This window comes from Canis lupus, chromosome 2 (genome assembly GCF_048164855.1).
Source record: "Canis lupus baileyi chromosome 2, mCanLup2.hap1, whole genome shotgun sequence".
Classification (NCBI taxonomy): Eukaryota; Metazoa; Chordata; class Mammalia; order Carnivora; family Canidae; genus Canis; species Canis lupus.
In genome coordinates this window covers 12372641-12390604 of record NC_132839.1, presented here as the reverse complement: position 1 = coordinate 12390604, position 17964 = coordinate 12372641, and the positions used below count along the sequence as shown (strand labels likewise).

Below are 17964 nucleotides of genomic sequence, written 5' to 3'. Positions count from 1 at the left end.
TTAATCACTTACTAGAGTCAATATGCCTGTAGAGATTTGAATCAAAGATGAGATTCAAAACTCTTCTAATTAGACTCTCAACTCTGGTGATTCTTGAACAACTGTATTATCCGAAACCTTATTATACTTTGTCAATTAAGTAACTGAATGTTTCAGTTCAATTCTTTTTTTTTTTTTTTTTAAGTAGAGACCTCGTTCAGAGAACTAGTTAACGCAGAGCTGTCAACTCAGATTTTGTATGTAACGTATAGACCAATACCTGTTCAGCTAAATAATGCTGCTTTCTATAACTGCTCCTATGTTATCTAAACAGTCTGCCCACAAAAGTTTATAAACTAAAGTACACCTAACAAGACCAGAAAAATACCAAGTTTAAAGTCAAATACTTATACCAATGTTTCCTTTTCTAGCCAGCATTTTTTCTGAAGTGCTCCCAAATGCCTGTATTTTCCTTTTTCTTGCCCATCTCATTTCTCTACCACTGTAATTAATGTTCCAGTTACACAGTATCCTATGGTATGTAAAACATGATGCTAATTGTAATAAACAAAATATTGAATGCTCATATCAGGAACTATTTTAAGCCCTTTACACATAACATATTCTCAACTTTAAATAAGATAAAAATACTGTAATTCCTATTCTGTAAGTGAAAAAAAAATCAAAACCTCAGAAGTAAAATAATTTGCCCAAATTTACACAAGTAATAAAAAGTAGAACTGGGAAAAGTAATCACGCAGTCTAACTCCGATGCTCACATTCCTGATCTCTACTGATTAAGTATATACAACTGCATGGACTCCATCAATGCGCAGATAACTCAAAATCTGGGGGTTACATAAAAATTTAAAGAGTCTTTGTGAAGAGGTTTCTTACATGTTAAAATAGCTTCATATGGCTTATTCTCATTAACTGTATCTTCTCTGCAAAGACATAGCCCAGGTAACTCATTCATATATAATGAAAACTCTACTTTAAAAAGAAAATTGGGGGAAAAAGGGTTGCAGTTATATTTTAACAAACATCCAGATTAGTGTTGTCCAAAAGTACTTTTGGAGGGAGAGCAATGTTTTCTATCTGTGCTACACATCATGGTAGCCATTAATCACATGTGGGTTTCCGCACTTGACATGCGTCAAGTATGACTAACTGCGCTCTGAATATTTTGTAATCTTAAATAGTTTAAATAGCCACATGTGGCTAGTGGCTACTATATTGGACAGGACAGGTATAGAAGACAAAACGCCAGAAAAAAGGTGAGTTAAGAACTCCTTACTGTCTTTATTTGAAGAGTGCTCTAACAAAGTTATTTAAATGTCTCGTTTTACTTGCTCTATTTTCAATTAACTGACCCAAACAATAAAAACCAACAAAGAGACTTCAGAAACCTAAACTTTCTATATTTAAATTCTTCTTTGCGTATTTCAATGAAAAAAATAAAACCTGTATTATCAACAAAACTTCAGGTATCAGAAACGTTTTACTGTTTGGATAACTAAGAGGAAGAATCTGATCTGAAAACTCTGCCACCTACTAGGAAAACTAAAGAGTCATGTTAAGTTTTACATTCTCTTCCTAATAAATACTTGATAATAAAGTGCTTACCTTGATTCTCCACTACTGTTTCTAACACTTTCTTCATCACTGTGTCCATTCATTGTAAATATCAAGAAGTTTTAAAATATAAATCTTCTCAGTTTAAAAGATGAATACAAAAACGAACTCCTTTAACATCAAAAATTCACGGATGAATTTTCTCCAACATTCACAGGCTTCCTGGGCCCTTTCTGATTCACCTAAAAAAAAAAAAAAAAATTGAGAAAGTAAGAAAATTTCTTGTAGAGAAAAAGATTAGTCAATCTATTTAGAACTTACAAAAATCTGCCTCAGTCAGTTAGAGATGGTAAGGAAGGAGTCCTTCCCTCGAAATACTTAGGCTTCTATTAACTACAATCCTGAGTAGGGACTAGAATTTAGCACCACGGCTTATTTCTGACAGAAGAAATTAAAAGTCTGTGGAGTGATAAAACTTTTAGAGTGACTGCAACTGTGTATCAATACACACATATACACATTACAGATAAATAGACAAGCACAGTCAAGTGGTAGTATGTAACCTGCATCCCAAGAACGGAACATGTTCTACCAAATGAAGTCTTATTGGTTACTTGGTCCAACAAATGAATGGAGCGGGGGGGGGGGGGGGGGGGGGGGCATTACCTTTAATCAAGCGCTAATTCCTCTTACCAACAACTTCATACACTTAAGGGAGGGAAAGTTTCGGAAATGATCACGTAAGAACAGAGTAAAAGGTACCCTATACTTTCGGCGAAAAACGTACAGGTCAAAACAAACGTGTTCTCTCACAGGTAAACCGAGACCGGAGTGATAACATTTAAATAGCATTCATCCAGTCTGGTCTTGCAGAGGTTCCATTTATAAAAAAAGAAAGAAAGAAAGAAAAAGAAAGAAAGGCAATAGAACATACAGTAGGATTCATCAAGAGGTGGGCTTGGGGTGGGTAGAAATCCCGAGCCAAGCAAGACACGGGCATCTGCACCTCTGGAGACAGCGGCGCACTGGAGAGTCACCTACGAGCCACCCGCGAATAAACAAAGGAGATCTCTGGCAGGGGAGGGAGAGGAAGACGCGGGGGAAGGAGACGTCAGATCCTTCCCCGGCCCCGAAGTACCGGGGCGGGCGGCGGGGCGCGGGCGCGGGGCGCGGGGCTGTCCGCCGGCCTCCCGCTCCCACGGGCCCTTCCGGGGCCCGCGGGGCGGGGGGCGGGCAGCGGGGAGCGGGCAGCGGGGAGCTGGCGCTGCCGGGCCGGCCGCCGCGAGTCCGCCTCGGAGCCCTCGGGGGAGCCCGGCGCGGGGGAGCCCGGCGCGGGGGACCCCGCGACACACGGCCACAGCCACAGCCACAGCCACAAAGTGGCCCCCGCTCGCTCCGCGCGCCCAGGGCCCGGGTCCCCGCGGCCGACGGGCTTGGCCGCCGAACAATGACGCCGCCCGGAGCCGGGACCTCGGCCGCCCGGAGTCTGTCCCCGCCGACAAAGTTCGCAACTCCGCCCGCTCTCCCCGGCGGACTCCTCCTCGCCCTTCAAAATGGCTTTCCCCGCGCGTCGCGACTTCCCTTTCCCCCCGTCATCCTGCTCCCGCGGCCAGCGCCGAGCGCCGAGCGCCGCCGGGCCCCGGGCGGACGCGGCCGAACAATGACTCCCGCGGCCCCAAGTCGCTCGACCTCCCCGACCCTCCTCTCCGCGCCCGTCGCGCACCGGCCGCTCCGCCGCCGCTAAGTTTTCCGAGCGGCCCCGGCCCGGGCCCCGGCCCCGGCCCCGGCCCCGGCCCCGGGGGCGGCCGCAAGCCTGCCCCGCCGCCCCCGCCGCCCGCCCGCCCGGGGCCTGCAGCCCGGTCCCAGGGGCGCGCTTCCCGCCTCAAAGTTCCCGCAGACCCGCCCCGCGCCCTCCCGGGCTCGCCCGGCCTCCCCCCGCCCGCCCGCCGCTCCCCACGTGCTGGGAGTCCGCGTCGCGGCGGGACCGAAGCCCCGGGCCGCCAGCCGCAGGCGGGAGGCGGGGAGGCCGAGGGGCCGAGGGGCCGAGGGGCCGAGGGGCCGGGAGGCCGGAGCTCCGCCGCCCCCGCCCGTCCGTCCGGCGCCGGGATGCGCCCGCCGCTCACACGCCCCCCGCGCGCCGAGCCCGTCAGCCCGGCCTCGCCCGCCGCCCGCCCCGCCACATCGCGACCCGCCCGCCGCCCCCTTTCTTACCGGCGGGCGTGCACGGCTCCGCGGGCGGAGGGAGCCGACCGGGCTCCGCGGCCTCCCCCGCGCCCGGGCCCGCGGTCTCCGCCGCCGAGCGAGTCCCCGCGGCTCCGGGCGTCTCGGGGTGAGCAGGAGTCCGTGAGGAGCAGGAGGAGGCGCAGGAGCAGCAGGAGGAGGAGGAGGGGGAGGAAGAAGGGGAAGGACAAGCCCCGGGCCGCCGCCGCCGCCGCCGCCGCCGCCGCACCAACGCGCGATCCCCCCGCGGAGCGGATCCAACAATCAATTCATTATTGAAGCACCAACGGCGAGGAAGGCAGCACAGGCGACAAGTAACGAGCCGTCGTCGTCGCCGCCGCCGCCGCGGCCACGCGCGCGCTCCCGCTCCCGCCGCTTATCGGCTCCCGGCAGCCGCCATGACGCCGAGAGAGCGAGCGCAACCGCCGCCGCCGCCGCCGCCGCCGCCGCCGCCGCCGCCGAGGTCGCCGTCGCCTCCGCCTCCCGCGCGACGTCAGCTCCTCGGCTCGCTCCCCGGCTCCACTGGGCGCGAGGCGGGCGGGCGCGCGCACGCCGGGCTCCTCGGGCGCGCGCGCGCGGGCGGGGGGCGGGGCCACGCCGCGGGGGCCGTCGGAGCGGGGGGGGCGGGAGGGAGGCTATTGGCGGCGGGGGCGCGCACGCGCGAGGGGCGGGGGCGCGCACGCGCGGAGGGCGGGGGCGCGCACGCCGGCCGCGCGGGGGCCGCCGGACTCTGGCCGCCGGGGCTCGCTCGGGCGCCCTCGCTTAGCGGCGGGGATTCGGTTCCGGGAAGCGGGAGCTGCGGGCTCGCTCCGCGCGGGTAGGGACGCAGCTGTCCCTCGGAACGGTTGCGCAAGGACGTCGCGGCGGAGGGACTGAGAGGCTCCCGTGGGAGCGGCGGGCTGCGGGGGCGGGGAGGGGGATGCTCAAAACGACGCGGGGGCTCGGGGCGCCCCGGGAGGGCCAGGCCGGGGTCCTGTGCGCGGTCTGGGGGCCTAGGCCTCGAACCCTGCTCCCGGGGGTCCCGACGGGGTGGGGGGCGGTGTGCATCCCACCAGGCGGCCTGGGAACGCGGCTGTCGGGCAACTGCGCTCCGCCCCCCCCGCCCCCGCCGCCTGCCCCGTTTCGGCGCCGGTGGCACCGGCTCCCGGCGGGGCCGCCCAGGAGCGGAGAGAGAGACCGGGCTGCTGCTGCCGTGACACCTCCTGCTCTGTGGAAAGGCTTTCACGGCCCTTGTAGGCGCCTGCCCGCAGGCGGGGAGGAGGGCGCGGTGCAGGCTCGCTGCACAAAAGCAGCTCCCGGGACGCTGCTGACTGTCCAGCTGGCCCGCTGCTACTTAGTTGGCGGTTTCTTGCATAACTGTGACTGCGGGTCTCAGTTACAACCCTTTTAAGGGTCGGAGGAAACACCCTTTCCAGCGTGGCGCTGCTGTCCGGCTTCACTCGTGTTGAGCGCATTCCAAGATTGTATTTATTTATTCATAGAGACACAAGACACAGGCAGAGGGAGAAGCAGGCTCCACGCGGGGAGCCCGACGGTGGGTGGGACTGGATCCCGGGACTCCAGGATCAGGTCCTGGGCTGAAGGCAGGTGCTAAACCGGTAGGCCACCCGGGCTGCCCGAAAGCATTTCTTTAAATCCAAATTCTTGTAGACTTTCTTCACCTGGCCCCCTGCCCCCCCCCTGCCCCCCCGCCCCCCCCCCCCCCCCCCGCAGTCCTTTGACTCAGGCCAGGTTAATGATCAAACTCTCTAATCGTTTTCTCCAGATTTGGTGCCAAGGCCCACCTTCCGAGGCAGAGGAGCGTGAATGTGGTAGCTGCGTTCTCAAAACGATCCTTTTCATCTCTTCGGAAATAACTCCTGTTTTAGTCCACCAGCTGCTGGAACAGTTTGGTTTAGAGGCCTCAGAGAGATCTCAAAACGTCATCCCAAGTATGTGGAAGGAAGTAGGGAAAGGCAAACAAGTACACATGGTCTGCTAAAATACATGTATATATATGTACATGTTTATCAATAAGTAGTAAAACAAAATGTAGCACTGCCCTCATTTGTAAAACGAGCTGTGCTCAGCCTCTTTTTCTTGTATCTTTTTTTTTTCCTAATTACTAAATCACCGTAATGCTGGGTTGTGAAGAAGATTGTAACAAGTAATCCATTTTTGAAGTCCCGAAACGTAGAGACGAACTGCCAGTGTCTAATATTAAAGGTGATATTAATTCAAAATTAATGATGAAGGTGCCTTAACGATTGGGGCTTCCTGTGCCTCACACCAGTTTCTTTATTGGATTACTAGAGTGGTAAGTAAAAGGGAAAAGCCCCAAGAACACAGTAACCATGGCAGTTAAAGAATTCTGGAATCAGAAGAAGGATGCGGATGATAAAGTTGAATTATATCTGTACTACATTTTATCATCTCACAAAAAAAAGGATTGTACGAGTTACATGTGTGTTTTCTGAAAGCACATCACAAGCTTCTTAAACTGCCATTTGGATGTAATACACTACACGTAAACTCTGTAGACGCTTTTCTTGCAAAATAAGTCTTAGTAAATTTGTAATAAAATATTGAACCTTGGATATTTATATTTCCGTTAATATCATAATATTCCTTATGACTGCACAGAATTTTATAATTGCCGTTGAGAACGTGGAGAACTACAAGGTAAGTGGAAAATGGGAACAATCTTGCCAGTTTTTTAAAAGCTATTTTATTTATTTTTTTAATTTTATTTATTTATGATAGTCACACAGAGAGAGAGAGAGAGAGGCAGAGACACAGGCAGAGGGAGAAGCAGGCTCCATGCACCAGGAGCCTAACGTGGGATTTGATCCCGGGTCTCCAGGATCGCACCCTGGGCCAAAGGCAGGCGCCAAACCACTGCGCCACCCAGGGATCCCCTAAAAGCTATTTTAAAATGAATAAGGCAAGAGTTATTTTTTTGACCATTTGTTATCTGAACGGTTAAGTTTTTAGTTTCACTCTGTATGAACAGACTGTCCTTATCTCTATTGGTACTAAAAACAATAGACAAACAGTTGATAATCTCAGCACATGACTGGCAAAAATCCCTGGAAATTAATGGCAACCAGGAAGTCTTTATTATTTCCCATTTGAGAAATTTCATATTCTTTGGAAAACATACTATTTTTACAAAATCTAGGACAGCACTTTGTGGGTCCTTGATTCTGTTACACTCTTCTAGGACTAGTTAACTGACGGGCATCCATAGATGGAGATAGATTAAGAACCACTTATCCAGAATTGTGAGATGTTCAACATAAAGGCAACGATAACTCTTGCTTTTCTCATGAATATTTTGGATGCCAAGATAGGATTTTAATTGCATGATTATGTTCTTTTTGCCTAGAGGATTTGTGTATGAGAAGCTGCTAAAACAATCAGAACAATATTAAAATAGCCTAGAATCTAAAACAATGTCATCATCCCCAGATCCTTGCCAAACAGTGGAATAACTTTCCAAATATACTTAAATTTACAAAGTTCTTTATAAATAGAATCCATGAAATCCTAAGTCACCTTATAGTGAAAATTTACATTTTTCTATGTTTTTAATTATTAAAATTATATGACAGGAGCTGTGGTTCCCAGTGTTGGCAAGGGGGGGCGGCAGGAGTCAGAAACTGGGGAAATTTTTTCCTAAGAATGCTGGACACTCCTATTCCTTCCCTCTTCTGATATGCAGAATTTCTAGGTTCTAGATAGTGTTTAGAATTTTTTTTTGGATTTTTCTGATATCTACCAATTGCTCATTCACTTTTGGCCATCATATTTGGGAATTTTTACTGATAAATTATTGAATCGCAAGTTTCAAATGGAAGGTTCTTAAAGGTGATGCTGAAAGACAACTATATAAAATCTAACCATTGGGGACTCCTGGGTGGCTCAGTGGTTGAGCGTCTGCCTTCGGCTCAGGGCGTTACCCCCGGAGTCCTGGGATGGAGTCCTACATCGGGCTTTCCACAGGGATCCTGCTTATGTCTCTGCCTCTCTGTGTCTCTCATGAATAAATAAATCTTAATAATAATCTTTGAACTATATATATTCTACTTTCTCTAATTTCAAAGTGTGCCCACAGAGTAAGAAAAAAATTAGCTGAATGGTAGCAAATTGGTGCATTAATGCTGTATCAGATCCTTTATTTACTGTTCATTTTACCTCGGGTATGCTGTCTTTACCCTTTATCCCCTCTACTTTTATTATATAGGCCCCACTTTCTCTGTGTCTTTCCCTGTAGCTCAACCTGTGGCTTCCTTCAGACTTGAAACCTAATGAAATCACTCCTCTGCTTTAAATACATATTTTTAAATATACCACAAATCTGCATACATAATGTTTTAGTCTTTTCACAGTCTGACCCCAGCATTGCCTCCCATCATTCCTAGGAGACACAAGATACTCTAGCCACATATTTCTTCAGATCATTAGAAAGTTACCTTTAAATGTAAGTGGATATAGTTCATCTGTCTTATGAATTAGCCTCTTACGGGTTTAAGCAATTCATCAAGGATTGTTACGTATCCTCTTGCAATTGTACAGACACTGTAAGAGGCATGTCAGGGGCAGCCCAGTGGCTCAGCAGTTTAGCGCTGCCATCGGCCCAGGGCGTGATCTTGGGGACCCGGGATTGGGTCCCATGTCAGGCTCCCTGCATGGAGCCGGCTCCTCCCTCTGCCTGTGTCTCTGCCTCTCTCTCTCTCTCTCTCTCTCTCATGAATAAATAAATACATTCTTTTTAAAAAAGAGGCATGTCAGGCAGCTCTCCACCTCCCTTTTAGGACATCAAATTGTGTATTATGTAAGTGCAGCATATCTTTGTATCCTATTAAAGTACTTGTTTCCATATGACATTGTGAGCTTCTTGAGTGGATGGAGACTCTGTTCCCAGTGCATTATTGTTGACATTTATTCAATAAATTGCATACCAGACATTCTGCCAGGGTGAGGGGTCCCTGTGGGTAGGTTGTATTAGAGCAAAAACATACTTTCAAGAGTTAAAGTCTAATAGAGGAAACAATCATACTGCAAAATCATAACAAAAATGGTATGAAGAACCAATCGTGAGAATTCATAATGGAGGACCCTAGTCAGAAGAGTCTCCAAGGGAAGTGATGTGGTCTGAGAACTGAAGAATTAATATGGAATAGATAAGCAAAAGAGAAGTAAAGAGCTTTCCAGGTAAAAAAAAATAAATAAGATGAGCAAAAATCTTGGACCAGAGAGATGAGGTCGATTTATAATCCAGTTGGCCAAGGATGGGCATTTTTTACTTTCCGAAGTGCTCTGGTTTGGACTACAAGGAGGGTAGTACTGCTAGAGCAGATAGAACAAAGGAAGATGAAGCTACATAGGAGTCAGGCTATACAGGGTCCAAAGCCAGGTAAAGAAGTGGGTTCTGGGCACCTGGGTGGCTCAGTTAAGCGTCCAACTCTTAATTTCAGCTCAGGTTATAATTTCAGGGTTGTGAGATGGAACCCTTCATCAGGGCATGGAGCCTGCTTAAGATTCTCCCTCTCCTCTTTTCTCCCCCTAAAATCAGTAATAAAAAATAAGTGGGTTCTTTTCTTGGAACAAAGGGAAACCTTTGAAAGATATTAAACTGTGGTAATGAAGGATTTGCAAATTGGAAATTTTACTCTAGCCTTAAAAAATTAGTGGTATGTCAAAGAAAACACAATATCCTTTAGTGAATTAGGCTAAAAGATAAGAAATACCTTGATGGGCCAGGGTAGTGTTATGGAAGAGAGAGTAGATTTGGAAGGAAATGTCCACAGAATTTGTTGATGCCGTTGGATTCAGGGTTGGGAGGAGGAGAGAAGCTGTACATAAAATGGAATGGCATGGAACTGAATAGTAATAGCATTCACTTCAATGGTAATATATTTGGAGATGGGTAGGTGTGGAGATCATAAATTTGGATCATAACTGAGTTTCTGATACCTTTGAGTCAGGATTCTTTGGGATAGAGGTCTGGAGCTGAGAAGGGAGATCTGGACTGAATAAAAACTGAAGTGTGTGGGGAGAAATTAACGTCTTGAGTATACATGAAATAAACTTGGAAGACAGCCTAAGAGCATACAGTCAAGAACTTCAGTTAATTTTTGGCTAGGTGGAGGAAGATGAGCTGGATAAGGAGTTGCAGATGTCAAGGATGTTGTGCAGTGGATAACAAAGGCATAAGTACTTCAAGGAAGGAGTGGTGAATGATATATAATGCTATTGAGAATCATATGAAATAACATCAGCATATCCATTGGATTTAGTAACATGATGAGCTTTTGTTACCTTAGAATTATTTTGCTGGAATAATAAATAGGGCCAGAGCCAGGTTGGAGTGGAATGTGATAAATGAAGAAATTGAATCATGGAGTCTAAAATCAATGACTGACTTGAGAGGGAATATTCTCTTTGCTTTTGGGGAGCAGGGTTGTGTAGATTTTTGTTTAGGTAAAGACAAGGTATTTCAAAGACAACAAGAAATGTCCTTTTGAGAGAGAGGTTGATTAGAGACGAGTTAACGATAATGAGCTAGAAGGATTAAAAAGCATTCAGAAATGGATATACCTTAAAAGTCTGATTTGGGAAAAAAATTTTTTTTTCAACCAGGAGCTAAATACTAGATACCACTATTTATAGTTATGGGGTCCAGGTGATGACTTGATGTGATTTAAAGTTTCTGTGAGTCTTCTATTCCCCAAATATATGCACACCTCATATTCTACTAATGTTTGAAAAATTGTTGGTAGAAATCTATTTTCAAGCATATACTCCTGGGAAGACTAATATGCTAAGACATTAATTCTTGACTGTGCCCAAATTAAATTTTGGGTAGCCTTGCAATAAAAATGCTCAAGCCTTACCTCAAGAGATTACATTCCATTGTTTTTAGGTGGGGCCTTGGCTTAAGCATTCTTAAAAGCTCACCTTTTTAATTGTTTGGTTTTTTTTTATTTTTTGAGGGACAGGTGACAGTCCTTTTTTTTTTTTTTTTTTTTTTTTTTTTTTTTTAAGATTTATTCATTCATGAGAGACACAGGCAGAGGGAGAAGCAGGGAACCTGATGGGAGACTCAATCCCAGATGTCCTAGCCGAAGACAGATGCTCAACCGCTGAGCCGCTCAGGTGTTCCAAAAGTTCACTGTTTTTAAAAGATGATTCTACTGTGCTACAGCACTGGGAAACTATGGACATTGTTGTATTAACACTGCATTGACTCAAAACAGTTTGGATGAAGTATGGAGAGGCCGGGACACTTATTTTGTTAATAGTGGTTATTAATGGGGCAAGGGGAGATTTTGCCCCACAGGTGACATTTGGCAATATCTGGATACATTTTTGGTTGTCACAATGAAGGTCAGGTGCTGCTGACATGTAGTGGGTAGAGGCCAAGGATCCTGCCTAAAGATCCTACAGTGCATCGGACACCCCAACAACAAATAGTTATCTGGTCCCAAATGACAATAGTGCCATTGTTGAGAAACCATGCTATAAAGGATGACAAACTTAAGTATTTTTTAGTGAAATCTTAGTAGGTAGAGTGGTGGTTTGATAAGGGTACTAATGAAGGAGGAGGATCTGCACACTACCTAACAAGGTAGTCTAAACTCAACCTTGCTTATAATTAGCAACAAAAGAACCTCAAAAACAAACAAAAAAAAAAAAAACAGAACCTCAAAACACATTTGTAGAACAGAGAAATATAATTAGCACAATAGACTGATAATGTTACTTTCCTTGTTTAAAAAAAATACGGTGTAACAAACTCATTGTTGGTGTAAGTGTAAATTGGATTGGAAAATTGATGGCACATCAGGCTCCCTGCATGGAGCCTGCTTCTCCCTCTGCCCGTGTCTCTGCCTCTTTCTCTCTGTGTGTCTTTCATGAATTAATAAATAAAATCTGGGATCCCTGGGTGGCGCAGCGGTTTGGCGCCTGCCTTTGGCCCAGGGCGCGATCCTGGAGACCCGGGCTCAAATCCCACATCGGGCTCCCGGAGCATGGAGCCTGCTTCTCCCTCTGCCTGTGTCTCTGCCTCTCTCTCTCTCTCTCTCTGTGACTATCATAAATAAAAAATAAATAAATAAATAAATTTTTAAAAAATAGAAAATAATAAAATCTTAAAAAAAACAAAGATTCACATTGTGAACAACTCTAATGCATTGTTTAGTGAAAGAAAACTTTGAATTTGAAGTCAGATCTAGTTTTGAACCATTAACCTCATCCATTATTGTTTACATGACATTGGACGAATCACTTATATTGGGATTTTTTTGTGACTATAGAACAGAAGATTGATGATTTAAGAGAAGTATAGAAAAATCTAGTTTGTTCTGATTTTAGCTTTATTTCATGATCCTCCACCACTGAGAAATACAGACATTCAGGGATGGGTCTCAGCAGCTATATTTGTATTAGGTAACTCAATGCCTCTGTCTTTAGCTAGGATTAACAACTATACCCTACCTGGACCAATCAAGTTATCTTGAGTATTTAAAATTGAGGTCGAGAAAGTTTGTCAACTAATCTTTCTGAGAAAGAAAGGTCAAGGCTACCAGACTTAGGAGCAGCATGTGGAGAATCTTAGTTGTGTTGCAGAGTAAGAATCTCTCACATTACTGTGTCATTCAGTGTTCTGTTATAGTTGTGTGAGGTTGATACCTTTCTCCCCACTTTATTTTATGACTAAGGAAACTCAGAAGCCTGACTAAAGTAAATATGTGCTGAGCTAAAATAGAACTCAGGCAGTCTGACTCCAGAGTCTGTGCTTTCATGAAACCGTGCTGACATACCAGACACAGCTATAAGAGCTGCCTTGGTTCCTGATAGGTTTCCATTTCTTGATCTCAGTCCCTTGAGAAGGTTGAGTTTGCTTCCTATCTTTGAATTATTTATCATAATTTATCCTTATAATAAAATTTCATGTCTTTGCTTAAACTAGCTGAAGTGGGTTTCTGCCAATTGCAACTGAAGAGTATTTCTCCAGTTTGACTGTGAATGGGGTTGAAAACAACAAACCACAGAGAAACTGAAGCTGGATGAATCAAGGTGGAATAGCAGGCAATAAAGATTTTCCTGCCCTAAATTGGGAACTTGTTAGCTCATGCTATACAATTGTGAATCTTTTACCCCCACTTTCCCCAATAGTATCTTAGAACTCAGAGTATATATGCACTGAGGTAAGGCATTAGAGAATTAGCTGTATGTATATATGTATATATATGTCATGTGCACTAGTTACTGTATGTGGAGGGTTTTATATAGTACATTTAAAAGTACAAAAGAGACAAGTTCTAAACAAAGTTCCCAGATGAAAGTCAATTGCACCAAATTTGGCTATTTATGTCAAATTTAGCAGCTTTGGCAATTATTGGAAGCCAATTTGCCTTTGGTCTGAGATTATATAAACAGATCAAGGAATTAGTCAAGGGAGGGGGATCTGAATGACTCACTTGGTTAAGCATCTCACTCTTGATTTTGCCTCAGGTCATGATCTCAAAATTATAAGATGGAGACCTGCTGGGTGTGGACCCTGCTTAAGATTCTCTCTCTCCTTCTCCCTCTCTTAATAAAAAAAAAAAAAAAAAAAAAAAAAAAAAAAAAAAAAAAAAAAAAAAAAGAAAGAAAGAAAGAAAGAAAAAGAGAGAGAGAAAGAAAAGAAAAGGGAAAAGAAATTAGTCAAAGGGTTTATTGAATTGCAACATTTTTTTTGCAACCTTGCTTCTAATACTGAAGCTTTTACATTTGCATTCCAGAAAGTGAAATTTTAGTAATAGCAATAGAACTCTCAAGAAGGAGCAAATGATATTAAGTGGTCCAATTTCTCAGTTCCCTCCAAAATATTTTCACTGCCCATCTCCTTCACAAAAGTGTGATGATCCTTTACAATTTCTATCAATAGCTGCTAAGATTGGAATGCACTATGTGTCTGGGAATATTACTAAATGCCAAATGCAAGCTGCCGTGCACACTTTTTCTCTTGTTTGCTTTGAGGCTAACGTAGAGAACAATGAGGATGGACAGAGTCTCAGCTGTTGCTAAGAAACAGAAGTTCAGAAGAATCGACAACTTAAGGAGAAACCTGACCCACTAAGGTCTTCAGCATTAGCTAGATACAAAACAAAACTCCCTAAAAGAAAATTGACAGGCAGTTCTCCACAGTAAAGCAGTAGCATATGATAAACCCCAAAGTAGACCCAGAGCACAGACTGTCTCAACCCCTCAAACACCTCTCATTGTCTAGTACAAAAGAATCTGCACCAGCCAGAAGTGGGTACCGTTGCCCCAAATGACAAATTTAGTGTCCTTTGTCAGGAGTGGCCCTGGAAGACTCTGTAAGAGAATCGAAATTGGTTGCAGCCAAATTTCCTAATAACTGACTAGGAAGTGGGTCCATTAGCTCATGCCTTGTAAGATTTCAAGAGCCTATTATTAATATCCTGTTTCTGCTGGACATAATGTGTGATTTGGTTGAACTAGTTGAATTTAAATTTAGTCCACATATTGCAGAATTAATTCACGTATTTCTTGGGTGCTTTTTATATGCCTATCTTTGGGGTAGGGACATGGAAAACAGTGTTAAGATGGACGAGGGTTTTTCTCACTTGGAGTTGCCATTCTACTTTGGGGGAAGGAAGAAGAGAGACCGACCCATCATTAAAGGAAGTAAGGTTACAAGTTGGGATGGGTTCTGTAGGGGGAAGGTGAAGTTATGCCAGAGAAAATAAAAAAGAGACAAATGGAAAGAGCAGTGGAGTAGTCAGAGAAGGCTTCTTTGAGTTGTAACTGGTAGAATGAGGTCCTGTCTATTGTAGGAAGAACCATGGGAAGGGCAGGAAGAAAAGTGCAAAGACCCTAAGGTAAGAAGGGGTTTGTTTTATGTAAAGAACTGAAGGAGGCAAGTTTAGCTGAAGTATCATGTATGAGAAGTTAAGCGGATATTGGACTCGAGATATTCAAGGAACCTCCTTTGGATCCAGAGGCTTGTGGTTTATGGAAGACACTTGGGTTTGATTCCAAACACGAGAAGATGCTATTGGAAAATTTTACACCAAAGCATAGTAAAATCTGATTTACTTTCTATAAGAGTGTTGTAGCTGCTATGTAGAAAATGGATAATAGTAGCAAAGTGAAAGTGGGTCTTTCTAGTTCTCCGCTTAAAAAGCTATTCTAATATATAATAGCTGTTAATATAATTAGAGGAGTAGCTTTGAAATGTACGGAAGATGGAATCAAAATTAATTTGGGTTGTAAAAGTAACAACATTTGAGTTGAGGTCCTCATTTTCTATGTACTAGTATCTAAATATATCAATAAGCAGCAAACAAGTATATTGTTTGGAAATGTGGAGATAAATATCAAAGAGCTAGAAACGTTGAATGTATTTGAGAGTGGAGAGGGCTGAGAGAGGGAAATGCTGTTTTTTCCCCATAAATATTCAATATCATTTTAAAAATATAAATGTGTGTGTGTGTGTATGTGTATAAAACCTTTACAATGAAAAGGTTAGAAAGGTGTGTGGTAATAGATGGAGTAAGTCAAAGAAGCGTTCCTTTTTAGTTGAAAATACTGATGTATGTTGGTAGACTGGCATGAATAATAAGAATATGAAAATTTGATGATATGTAATAGACAAATGGAATAACTGAAGAAGCAAAACTGAGAAGAAGCGAAAATACAGGTGTCAAGAGTTAAAATTGCCCATGATAGGGAAAATGACACTATTTCAATTTTAACAGGAAAGAAAGCTGAGAAGGTGAGTACAGATGCAGAGAGGTTTGATTATCTGTTGGAATGAAAATGAAGTAAATCCTCTCTGACAGTTTCTATATTCACAATGAATTATAGACGGAGTAGGATCATCACCTGAAAATGAGGAGAGTGAAGGAGTCTGGGGTTACACACACACACACAAAAATGACACTTCTACATCAAAGAATGTAAAGATGAGCTTCCTAGGGAAGCATAGTAGGACTGCCAGATTGACTTGGGTGTTCATCTGTGGTCTGTGGTCATGAATTCAAGGAGAAATGAGTCAGCTAATTATATTTTCTTTATTAAGTTTCTTGGGTCTCTGCACAAAGAACCAAATACTTGAATTCAAGGAGGTTTGAGATTTTGTGAAATGAGTTCAACAGAGAGAGATGGAGGCCAAGGCAATTAACTGATTGTGCTTCAAAAGGAATATGATGAAACAAGAAATCCAAGCTGGGTAAATGTGGGAGTGAATACAGATAATTAAAAAGTAGTAGGAGTAGTGAAGGGTGTCAATGAACTTGAGGTCTATAAGAAGCTAAAGACTTAATGCCAAGTTAATGTGAGCTGGACGGATAGGAGGTGGTGGACCAAACAGGATGTTCAAAATGGATTATTTCACAGGCAGTACAGTTATCAGTGCTTACATGGCCCAGTGTTAGGATAGGATAGGATATGAATTGAGTTTAGTGATGATCTTTGGAGATGATGAAGGCTAAGGAATTGTCGTGTCCAGTTCCACGGTAAGGAGCTTGGAAGTCTCTACCCTATGCTAGCAGACGGTAAAATCAGCAACTCTTCTTGGAAGAGAAGGGACAAGACAGGACAGACCTCTGCCCCCACAATTGGTGAGACAAACAAATACACGGAGTCCTCATGGTTTACCTGAGCAGAGACAAGCAGCAACTACTGTGGGAACAAGACCAGGTGAGGAAAATCTGAACTGTAATTGATTAATTTCTGGAGGCTTCGTGTAGGTAACTCTGAGAGTTAAAAAACTCAGGGGACCCAGTCATAGGTCGCCCCAAATATTACAAGATTTACCTCCAAGAGCTTGCCTAGGTTTCACAATAAATATCTTACAAAAATCCCCTTGTGCTCTCTGCAAGGGGAGGGGAAAAGAACCATTCAGAAATATCCAGACCATTCTGCTCTTCTAAACAAAGCCTGCCTGAAACAAAGCCTAGTTTCAGGGGAAAGTAGTTAGCCAGGGCCTAACCTGCTGGGCTATTTTCAAAGCCTAATTGACCTAGGGGAAGGGAAATACCTAACTCCTTCCCACTCTAACTACTCTATCCCCACCTCAGGGGGGACACAAAAAAACTGAGAGACACTTGTGAGGCTCACAATCCAGAGACACAGGCTCACAAAAAGACTGACATCTAATCATAGAACTCTCAAAGGCTTCTCCTCCACCAACACCTCAACACCACATCACTAAAGGCCTATTTAGAGCAACTCCTTTTATCCAGGACATTAGGTGCAACTATCCAGAAAAAAATTTCCAAGTATATCAGGAGGCAAAAACCTCACAGTTTGAAGAAACAGAGTAAGCGTCAGAACCAGACATGGCAAAGCTATTGGAAATTATCAGTCAAGGAGTTTAAAGTAATTATATGATTAATATATTCCAAACTATAATGGATAAAAGGCAGCATGCAAGAACAGATGGGCAGTGTAAACAAAGAGACAGAAATCCAAAGAAAGAAACAGAAAGAAATGATACAGATTAAGAAACAAATAAAAACAAAAACACAGAAATAGAAAAGAACTAAGATTATGCTATTGGCTGGGTCATCTGCATAATATTTTGAAAGTCACTGAGAATGACCATGTATAGTGTTGGAAAGGGGAAAATGATAGTAAACCAGAAAATAAAGTTGTCAATAGATAAAAGAATGACTAGAAGTGAACAGCTGTAAAGGACTGACTAGTGATCAAGATGATCGCATCAGCTTCAAAGAAGCTTATATTCTTGGAGACAAGAAGGACATGTCCCAGATCCTAACCCTGAGATTCACTATGTAGGGGCACAAAAAGTCTTCAGTTGAGGAGCGCCTGGGTGGTTCAGCGGTTGAGCATCTGCCTTTGGCTCAGGTGGCGATCCCAGAGTCCTGAAATTGAGTCCCACATCGGGTTCCCTGTGGGGAGCCTGCTTCTCCCTCCGCCTGTGTCTCTGCCTCTCTCTCTGTGTGTCTCAGGGATAAATAAAATCTTTTAAAAAAGAAAAAGAAAGTCTTCAGTTGAAAAGAATATAGCCAAGTCATTAAGACAGCCTAGACCCATTTATTTTTTTTATTTTTTTTTTAGCCTAGACCCATTTAATTCTAAGAATATAGATCCTAATTTGATAAGGACACATTCTATTCAACAACTATATGTGAAACATCTATGTATTATGCTATTTTTTCGGTGTTAGAG

At 44.1% G+C, this 17964-nt stretch overlaps 1 protein-coding gene and 1 long non-coding RNA gene across 6 annotated transcripts in view; one reads left to right on the top strand and one right to left on the bottom strand.

The window, feature by feature from the left end:
- The window catches only part of CHD1 (chromodomain helicase DNA binding protein 1), a 72559-nt gene extending 68432 nt beyond the window's left edge, over window positions 1–4127 (bottom strand). For both annotated transcript variants that reach the window (XM_072789620.1, XM_072789631.1), the window contains exons 1-2: window positions 3766–4127; window positions 1606–1796 (exon numbers count right to left, since the gene is read on the bottom strand). In XM_072789620.1, the coding sequence (XP_072645721.1) occupies window positions 1606–1658 (53 nt within the window). In that variant the 5' untranslated portion in view covers window positions 1659–1796; window positions 3766–4127. The remainder of the gene's footprint in view (window positions 1–1605; window positions 1797–3765) is intronic.
- A 334-nt stretch (window positions 4128–4461) lies between these two features.
- On the top strand, window positions 4462–12874 carry LOC140612327 (uncharacterized). 4 transcript variants are annotated; one of them, XR_012013605.1, is made up of 3 exons: window positions 4480–4591; window positions 5256–5372; window positions 5540–6435. It is a non-coding gene; the product is annotated as an uncharacterized lncRNA (long non-coding RNA). The 4 variants fall into 4 exon arrangements; XR_012013610.1 differs by lacking the exon at window positions 4480–4591 and adding an exon at window positions 4647–5006; XR_012013609.1 differs by lacking the exon at window positions 4480–4591 and adding an exon at window positions 12731–12874 and having other exon boundaries at window positions 5016–5372.
- The last annotated feature ends 5090 nt before the right edge of the window (window positions 12875–17964 follow it).